General features: G+C 38.7%; 1 protein-coding gene across 1 annotated transcript; it reads left to right on the forward strand.

Annotated features, from left to right (window-relative positions):
• Window positions 6,457–6,891, forward strand: LOC107633176. The gene has a single exon (XM_016336813.1). It carries the CDS (start codon window positions 6,457–6,459, stop codon window positions 6,889–6,891), a length of 435 nt encoding a protein of 144 aa, XP_016192299.1.

Raw genomic sequence — 10,211 nt, forward strand, 5'->3', positions numbered from 1 at the left:
TGAAAAGCTTCTCTCAAAGCAGAGTCAACCAGAGCCCCCACAGTCAAACCCTAAGTTTGATGTTGGGAGGCCACAACCAAACTCTAAGTTTGGTGTTGAACTCCCATATCCAAACTCTAAGTTTGGTGTTGGAGAGTTTCAACAAAGCTCTGCACATCTGTGAGGCTCCATGAGAGCCCACTGTCAAGCTATTGACATTAAAGAAGTGCTTGTTGGGAGGCAACCCAATGTTTATCTAATTCTTATTTTTATTGTTTTTCATGTTATCACAATTTCATGATCAAGTGGAGTCACAAAATAAAAATAAAAATCAAAAACGGAATCAAAAACAGCAGAAGAAAAATCACACCCTGGAGGAGCATCTGCCTGGCGTTCAAACGCCAGAACATAGCATGGTTCTGGCGCTGAACGCCCAAAATGGCAACATCCTGGCGCTAAACGCCGAGAACAAGCATGGTTCTGGCGTTCAACGCCAGAAATGGCAGCAAATGGGCGTTGAACGCCCAAAATGGGCACCAACCTGGCGCTGAACGCCCAGAGTTGTGTGCAAGGGCATTTTACATGCCTAATGGGTGCAGGGATGTAAATCCTTGACACCTCCGGATCTGTGGACACAACAGGATCACCTCAAGATCTGTGGACACCACAGGATCATCTCAGGATCTGTGGACCCCACAGGATCCCCACTTTACCTCCTCATAATCCTAGTTTTTATTTCCACATCTTCTTCTTCATCTATTCCTTCTTCTTTTGCTCGAGGGCGAGCAACATTCTAAGTTTGGTGTGGTAAAAAGCATAGCTTTTTTGTTTTTTTTTCCATAACCATTGATGGCACCTAAGTTGGACTTTACTACGAGTTTGTGTGTTTTTCTATGATTTCAGGTATTTTCTGGCTGAAATTGAGGGACTTGAGCAAAAATCTGATTCAGAGGTTGAAGAAGGACTGCTGATGCTGTTGGACTCTGACCTCCCTGCACTCAAAGTGGATTTTCTGGAGCTACAGAACTCGAAATGGCGCGCTTCCAATTGCGTTGGAAAGTAGACATCACGGGCTTTCCAGCAATATATAATAGTCCATACTTTGGCCAAGAATAGACGACGTAAACCGGCGTTCAACGCCAGCTTTCTACCCAAATCTGCCGTCCAGCGCCAGAAAAGGAGCCAAAACCAGAGTTGAACGCCCAAACTGGCACTAAAACTGGCGTTCAACTCCAAGGAGGACCTCTACACGTGCCACACTTAAGCTCAGCCCAAACACACACCAAGTGGGCCCCGGAAGTGGATTTATACATTAAATACTTACTCATATAAACCCTAGTAGCTAGTTTATTATAAATAGGACCTCTTACTATTGTATTAGGAATCTTTGGATTACCTTATGATCCTACCAAGATATCCATTCTAAGATATCCATTCGCACCCAAGATATCCATTCTAAGATATCCATTCGCTTCTAAGATATCCATTCGCACCCAAGAACGTGATGAAGGTGATGATTATGTGTGACGCTCATCATCCTTCTCCCTTGGTTGGTTATTTAACCACCTTTTAGCTTGGTCTTTTACAGTGAATGGAAATAGTAATAGTCTGTAGACATCCTGATCTATTTCTTTATCATGTACTGTGTCAGCAATTTGTAAAAACTGTGCTAGAAACTCTGTAGGTTCTTCCTGTGGAAGATCAGAATACTGGCAACTTTGCTGCACCATGATAATGAGCTGAGGATTCAACTCAAAGCTACTGACTCCAATGGAGGGTATGCAGATACTACTCCCATATGAAGCAGTAGAGGTGTTAGAATATGACCCCAGAGTCCTCCTGGACTGTTCATTTCCGCTTAGGTCCATGATGGAGAAAGGGAGATGATGTAAAATAGAAAAAATATTTTTATTTATTTATTTATATATTTATCTTGAAAATGAAATAAATCAAAATAAAATAAATAAAAATTGAGTGAAGATTTTCGAAAAACTGAGGAGAGAGAAAGTGGTTAGGAAGTTTTGAAAAGGATATGATGATTTTTTGAAAAAGGTTTTAAATTTTTAAATAAAAATTTGAATTTTAAAAATAGATTTAGAAAATTTGCTTTTAAAACAGAGAGAAAAGATATTTTTGCAATTAAAGAGGGGAGAGAAAAATAATAAGATAGCACAAGATTTAAAATTTTTAGATCTGATGCTACTTGTTTTCGAAAATTTTTAAGGGAAAAACACTAAGGAACACCAAACTTAAAAATTTTAAGATCAAGACACATGGGAAACTCAAGAACAGTTTGAAGATTCACAAGAACACAAGAACACGAAGGAAGAACACCAAACTTAAAATTTTTAGAAAACTACTAAAATTTTCGAAAAACACAGAGAAATCAACAAGAAAACACCAAACTTAAAGTTTGGCACAGGATTTAATAGAAAAATTATTTTTGAAAAAGATTTTAATAAGAAAATAAGGATTCTAAAGTTTTAACACGACAATAATACGAGACTCTAAACAAAAAGAGAAATTTTTCCTAATCTAAGCAACAAAATAAACCGTTAGTTGTTCAAACACGAAAAATCCCCGGCAACGGCGCCAAAAACTTGGTGCACGAATTGTGAATCACACTTTTCCCAACTCGTACCACTAACCAGCAAGTGCACTGGGTCGTCCAAGTAATACCTTACGTGAGTAAGGGTCGAATCCCATGGAGATTGTTGGTTTGAAGCAATCTATGGTTATCTTGTAAATCTTAGTCAGGAAGTCAAATATGTTTATCAGTTGAATTGTGAATAACCAAGAGAGCATAAATTAAAGGTTACTTGTTATGCAGTAATGGAGAATGTGTTGGAGTTTTGGAGATGCTTTGTCTTCTGAATCTCTGCTTTCCTCTGTCTTCTAATTCACGCATGCACGTCCTCCTATGGCAAGCTATATGTAGGGGATCACCGTCGTCAATGGCTACATCCCATCCTCTCAGTGAAGAATATGCTCACATGCTCTGTCACAGCACAGCTAATCATCTGTCGGTCCTCGATCATACTGGAATAGGATTCTTCATCCTTTTGCGTCTGTCACTAACGCCCAGCACTCGCGAGTTTGAAGCTCGTCACAGTCATTCGATCATTGAATCCTACTCGGAATACCACAGACAAGGTTTAGACTTTCCGGATTCTCATGAATGCCGCCATCAGTTCTAGCTTATACCACGGAGATTCTGATTAAGGAATCTAAGAGACACTCATTCAATTGGATATAGAACGGAGGTGGTTGTCAGGCACACGTTCATGGTTTGAGGAAGATGATGAATGTCACGGATCATCACCTTCATCACAGTTAAGCGCGAATGAACATCTTAGATAGGAACAAGCGTGTTTGAATGGAAAACAGAAATACTTGCATTACTTCATCGAACCACAGCAGAGCTCCTCACCCCCAACAATGGAGTTTAGAGACTCATGCCGTCAAAGAGTACAAAGTTCAGATCTAAAATGTCATGAGATACAAAATAAGTCTCTAAAAGTTGTTTAAATACTAAACTAGTAGCCTAGGTTTACAAAAAATGAGTAAACTATGATGGATGATGCAGAGATCCACTTCTGGGGCCTACTTGGTGTGTGCTGGGGCTGAGATTTAAGCAATTCACGTGCAGAGGCCATTTGTGGAGTTGAACGCCAGTTTTTGTGCCAGTTTGGGCGTTCAACTCCAGCTTTTGATCCTTTTCTGGCGCTGGACGCCAGAATTGGGCAGAGAACTGGCGTTGAACGCCAGTTTACGTCATCTATCCTTGTGAAAAGTATGGACTATTATATATTTCTGGAAAGCTCTGGATGTCTACTTTCCAAAGCAATTGGAAGCATGCCATTTCGAGTTCTGTAGCTCCAGAAAATTCACTTTGAGTGCAGGGAGGTCAGAATCCAACAGCATCAGCAGTCCTTTTTCAGCCTGAATCAGATTTTTGCTCAGCTCCTTCAATTTCAGCCAGAAAAATACCTGAAATTACAGAAAAACACACAACTCATAGTAAAGTCCAGAAATATGAATTTTTCCTCAAAACTAATGAAAATAGACTAAAAACTAACTAGAACATACTCAAAACTATATGAAATTAACCCCAAAAAGCGTATAAAATATCCGCTCATCACCTCTCCTTTCTCTTCTTCTCTGAGAAGCTACACCACCACCCAACCCCTTATTCCAGACCACCACCAACCATCACCTCTGTCCGATAGCAACACCACCGGCGACCACCGCCACCGACCCCCTCTCTCTCTTCCTTTCTTCTTCTCTCTTTTCTACATTTCCCTCTTCCTCCATTTTTCTCCTTCTCTGCGCAAGACCGCTATTTCCGCACCCAGCAACCCTACCGCACCCTCCAGTTCCTGCGGGTAGCCACTAGCAGCGGCAGACCTCTGTGCCGTTGTAACCCCCTTCTCTGTCCATTTCCCTTTCTCTTTCCTTCTACATTACAGGTTCCCCTTTTCTCTTCTGTAACCTGCGTTTCTACTATTTTTGTTTCATTTTCTTTCTTTAACTAGTTTTAATTTCTGTTTTAGTAATTAGGTTGTATTAGGTTAGATGACTTTTGTGTTTTCTGGACTGAATGTCAATGCTGGCTGATTATTTTTCTGATTTTTCTGGGTTGGATATTAGCTACATTGATCTTTGAATGCTGCTTTGTATGACCTGTGAATGCTATTTTTCATTCCTGCACATAACATGCTTGGTATAATGCCTGAATAGATTTTTGATTCAACTTCTGTGTCTGACCAGCATAGGTTTTGAATTTTCTTTCTATCTTGCATTGTTAGTTTCATACTTGTGCAAATTTCTATTGACTTTGATGCTGCCTGAGCTTTAATTTTGATTGTGCACCTTGTGTTTTTTTTCGCTGAGACATCAAACTGAACTTGAAATTTGCAGCTGTGTAGAATACCAGACTGACATTATTTTGTTTGATGCATTTGCAAGTGCATAGCATGCTAATTTGCTGCATTATGTACTAGCTACTTATTTCTTTTTGCTTAAACACCAAACTAGCTGTAGACCTGTACATTTTGAAATCTGTTTGGTGCCATTGGCAGCAGTGCATACATTGTTTGTTGAGTGAATTGACTGAGTGCTTATTCTTATGTCTTTAACTTTGTTGATCATGTACCATAACTTGTTTTTTACCACTCTTTTTGAGCAATGCAATCTGATTTTTGATCAAGTGTTGCTTTTAGAACAAGAGTATGATTACATGATCGTTTCACCACTTTGTCAACATGAATAAACAAGCTTCTAATTGTCAAATTGGTTATTACCTTTGTGCTAAATTTTGATTGAATCTTATACTTTGAATACACTAAGAGAATAACCAAGCTTAGACCAATTCACTTGCATTGTTACACCTAAGTCATATATATACTTTAATTGTTGTTCATTCCTTCATTTGTTACTTAGGTTACTTAATTTTGGGAAGATACATCTTCTTTTGAGCATTCAACTACTGTATACATGTTTTCCCTTAATTGAGTGTTTGTTTATCCCATTGGCTCTTACTTTAATTGTTTGTTTATAACCTTCTTCCTTCTATGACTTTTATCTATTTCTCCTGAGTTGTACTCTGTTTTTGTCTTTTTCAGGATAGCTCGCAAAGGGAAGGAGAAAGCCAATCCTTTAGCTCATCCTCCTCCTGTGCCTCCAAGTGACCAACTGGACACATTTATTAATGCTGAAGCCCACGAATAGTATAAAAAACTAGCAAAACGGGCCTTTCACTACGAGAGAAAGCGAAACTTGCCCGAGAAATATGCGGACGAGATCCTGAATAGAATAAATTTTTACCATTGGAAATTCATAGAATTTGACCCAGTGGAAGTTAATAACCACCAGGTCAAGGAATTCTACGGGAATTTCCTAAATAGGGATGCCCCAACTGTTTTTCTGAGAGGTGTCACATTGGACACCTTTGATACTGCTTTAGAGGCCCTCTTGGATATTCCGCATATTCCTCCGGCTAGGGATGCTTTCACTCAAATAGGGAAGGACATGACAACGGGCAAGCTTTCTTTGAATGTGGTTCTAAAAAAGGTTGGCCTACTTGAGGCCATATGGGAGTAAAGCAAAGGGGATAAGGCGGTTCCATTGAGCATTACGTGCACAGACCTAAATCCTGAGGCAAGGATCTGGCAGTAGATCATTGCTGACTAGATACTACCGAGCACGCATGCCACTCATATCCGCGTCCGTGTGGCGGTTTTGCTTTGGGCTATTCTGGAGTGAAAGAGGATCTCTGTTCTTCCCTTTATCAGAGAGTCGATGTGGAAGATGAACTAACAACAGAAATACAACATTCCCTTCCCATCGATGATCACTAGATTAGCCGCTTTATCTGGAGTGGAGAGATGCCCAACAGACCGGATGTCTGTCTTCATCAGTAAATAGCCATTCCTGCCATACGGCAACTATGACGGACTGCCACAGAAGAAGAGAAAGATGACTGAGCCATCATCAGCAGCAGAGCCCTCAACACCTCCTACAGCTCCCGCACCCATACCCCGACTTCAGACACCGTATGAGCTGGGTTGGAAGATCATTCAACTCCTCTACCATTTTGAGAAATGCAACGCTCACCGCTTCCAGTGGATAGTGGCGAGGTTTAAGGGTAAAGACCCTGGGCCACCTCCTCCAAATACACCAGAGCCTGAGGCTGAGACCGAGGAGCTGGCACCAGAGGAGCCAGCAGCTAAAGCTGGCCAGGCAGTTGAGCCCCCTGAGCAGACACCGGCGAAGCCCACGGTTGAGTATGCAGTAGTTCAGAGAGTTGAGGAGCTGGTAGCTGGAGTCGAGCAGATAGTAGAGATGGCAGCAGAGCCAGCTGACCAGGCAGTTGACGAGCCGGCAGCTGAGACCACCATAGAGACATCCTGAGCCATCATTGTTTATCAGCGTCATCACCACCCACCACCATCTGACGGTGGAGCTTCTCATGGTTGATTCCCCCCGTTTGATTCTTTTGAGCACGGAGGACCGTGCATGATTTAAGTGTGGGGGAGGATCTACAATTTTTGGGTGTAAACATTCTCTCCTGAACACTTTTTATTTTGTTTATTTTCAGTTTTTATTATGCCTTTTGTAGATATTTATGATATTTTGCCTTATGCACTACATTTCAGTACTTTAGTTTGTATATATATATTAGTTGCTTCTAGTTATCCTTAGTATTGCATTTTAATTATGATATATATATATATATATATATATATATGTCTTGAGCTTGTTTTGCATGGTATATAGTATATATATGGATTATGATTGGATGATGTGAATAGTATAGCACCTAGTTCATTTTGATCTTAATTGTTCATGTTACTTTTTGCTTGTTGAAAATTAGGAATAAAACTAGGAAAATTTTGAAAAAGATTGCATCCATCACAACATACATACATATAGGAAATAAATTTCGGTGAAAAACAACAAGGATTTCCCAAGAATTTTGTTTCAAGGGCATTCTATTGAATTGATTGAGAAAATTGTTTTCAAACTTGCTTGAATGATTTTTTTCATGGAACATAGAAGAGGAAAGAACAAAATACCTTGTGAGTCTTTGAGCTTTAATGAGTGGTTATACCTTTTTGTTCATGTTAATTTTTCTTGTTAAAAATTAGGAAAAGAACTAGGAAATTTTGAAATTTTTGCATCCATCACAACATACATACATATAGAAAATAATTTTGGTGAAAAACGATAAAGATTTCCAAGAATTTTGTTCAAGTGCACTCTTTTGAATTGATTGAGAAAATTGTTTTTCAAACTTGCTTGAATGATTTTATTTTGGAACATAGATGAGTAAAGAACAAATACCTTTTGAGTTTTTGGGCTTATATTGAGTGGTTATAATTTTTAACCACTAATTTTGTTCATTGTGTGTTATATCTCTTCTATGATTGTGATCTTGGTTTTGCTTGATTATTTGTTTCCAATGATTGATGTTTTGAATTGCATTGAGCATGATTGAGGCCATCTTTGATTGAAGCCCACTTTACCCATATAGCCTACACTTTGCATTTACCATTAATAAACCCCTTTGAGCTTTAATTACCCCATTGTTCTTGACATTAGCACATCACAAGCTTGAGCGAAAAACCATGAATCTACCTTGGATTGTATCCTTAATTAGCTTAGGTTGAGGAGTGTATTTCAGTTAAGTGTGGGGAAATTTTGAAAAACATTGGTAGTGAATGAAAATGTTGTTTTGGGATATTTTATTAAAAATTTTGGAAAATGGGAGCATTCATGTATGAGCTATTGAACCATATGCATTTATCTTTATTTAGCATATGTGATGAAAAAAATAATTTTTTTTAAAAAGGGGACAAAGGTTGTCCCTAAGTAAAGAAAGGTGGATAAGGAATGCATATGTGATGTGGACGATAAAGCATACATGAATGTTGTGAAAAAGAAATGATGGAAGGTTAAGATTGCATTTTATTTTGATTTGGTTGATATAGGTTAATTTAGATACTTAAACTAATCAAGGATTCAATCAATTTAGTCCACCTAAACAAATCTATCCCACCTTGGTCCTAACCCCATTACAACCCTAATAAATCCTCATGATAATTGCATTCATGAATCAATTACTTGTTGATTGTTAGATGAGAAGCAAAACCTTGAAAGCATGATTAGAAAGAGACTTGAGTGATTAACCCTTAGACACCAAGTGATTAGAGTGTATACACACCTAGTGAGGGTTCAATTACTCAATTCTATGTTTCCATGCCTCTTATCATGTATTCTTGCAAGTTGCTTCGTTTTAATGAGTTAAATCAATTCTCTAGATTTTGCTTGCATTGGATATTTCCTTGCTTAGCCATGTTTGTCTATACTTACTTGGGAATTTGATTATTTATTTCACTAATGATGTGTATTTTTGGAGAACGAATTCCAAACACACAAATCTAACCGGAAAGTGCACCGGGTCGCATCAAGTAATAAAAACTCACGGGAGTGAGGTCGATCCCACAGGGATTGAAGGATTGAGCAATTTTAGTTAAGTGGTTGATTTAGTCAAGCGAATCAAGATTTGGTTGAGTGATTTGTGATTTGCAGAATTTAGATTGCATGGAAAGTAAAGGGAATGGGTAAATTGCATTGAATTTAAAGAGAACTGAAATTTAAAGTGCTGAATCTTAAAGAACAAGAAATTAAATGGCAGAAACTTAGAACGCAAGAAATGTAAATTGCAGAGAAAGTAGATGAAGAAGCAATTAACAGAAATTTAAATTCAATTGTGCAGTAAAGAAACAAAGAGGTCTCAGGATGAGATTGAAACAGATTTCCTTCAATTCTCCAACCCAAGATCCAAGACAATTGTAATTGAAGTTGAAAGCAAGAAAACTAAGAGGAAGGGAATTCAATTCTCCTTCCCCGAGACTTAGAAATTAAAATTCACTCAACACCAAAAGCTCTCCTCAAAACTAAAAGGAAAAACTAAAAGGAAAAGCTCCCCGAAAAACTTAAATCCTATGCTATTTATACACTTTCTTCAAATGTTCTTCAAGCCTTCAATTGGGCCTTTGCTCTTGATGGAATTGGGTTGATAGAGGCCTTGGTTGATTGCTCTTGGAGTTTGGAGAAGAACCGAAGTGAACCGGGTTTGGAATCATGAAAGCTTGAGTAAAAGTTTGACTAAAAGTTTGAGGCAAACTTTTACTCAAACTTTTCACATCAGCCACCCTATTTTGCTGCTACCAACGTTTGGGCAAAAGTTTGGGGTCAAACTTTTGCTCAAACGTTGGCCTCCCCTTGCACACTCATGGCGCCAACGTTTGCCACAAAGTTTGAGGCAAATGTTGGCGCAAACTTTTTCTCTCCAGGGTGTGTTGTTCATGCGCCAACGTTTGCCAAAAAGTTTGAGGCAAACGTTGGCGCAAACTTTTGCTCTCCAGGGTGTTGATTTGTGATGCCAAAAGTTTGCCAAAAAGTTTGAGGCAAACTTTTGGTCAAGCTTTTTGCTCCCTGGTTCGTTTTCAATTAATCCAAAAGTTTGAGCTAAAGTTTGAGGCAAACTTTTGCTCAAACTTTTTGTCCTCTCTTCCTCCTAGCCATTCCTTCTTGCTTCAACCTTTCTCCAAGCTTTCTTCACCTATCATTAATTAACCAAACTCATCAAAGCTATGCTCAAAATCATGAGATATTCATTCTTTCATAATATGTGACAATTATAGCATAAAACCTCATGAAATTGC

Source organism: Arachis ipaensis, chromosome B03 (genome assembly GCF_000816755.2).
Source record: "Arachis ipaensis cultivar K30076 chromosome B03, Araip1.1, whole genome shotgun sequence".
Classification (NCBI taxonomy): Eukaryota; Viridiplantae; Streptophyta; class Magnoliopsida; order Fabales; family Fabaceae; genus Arachis; species Arachis ipaensis.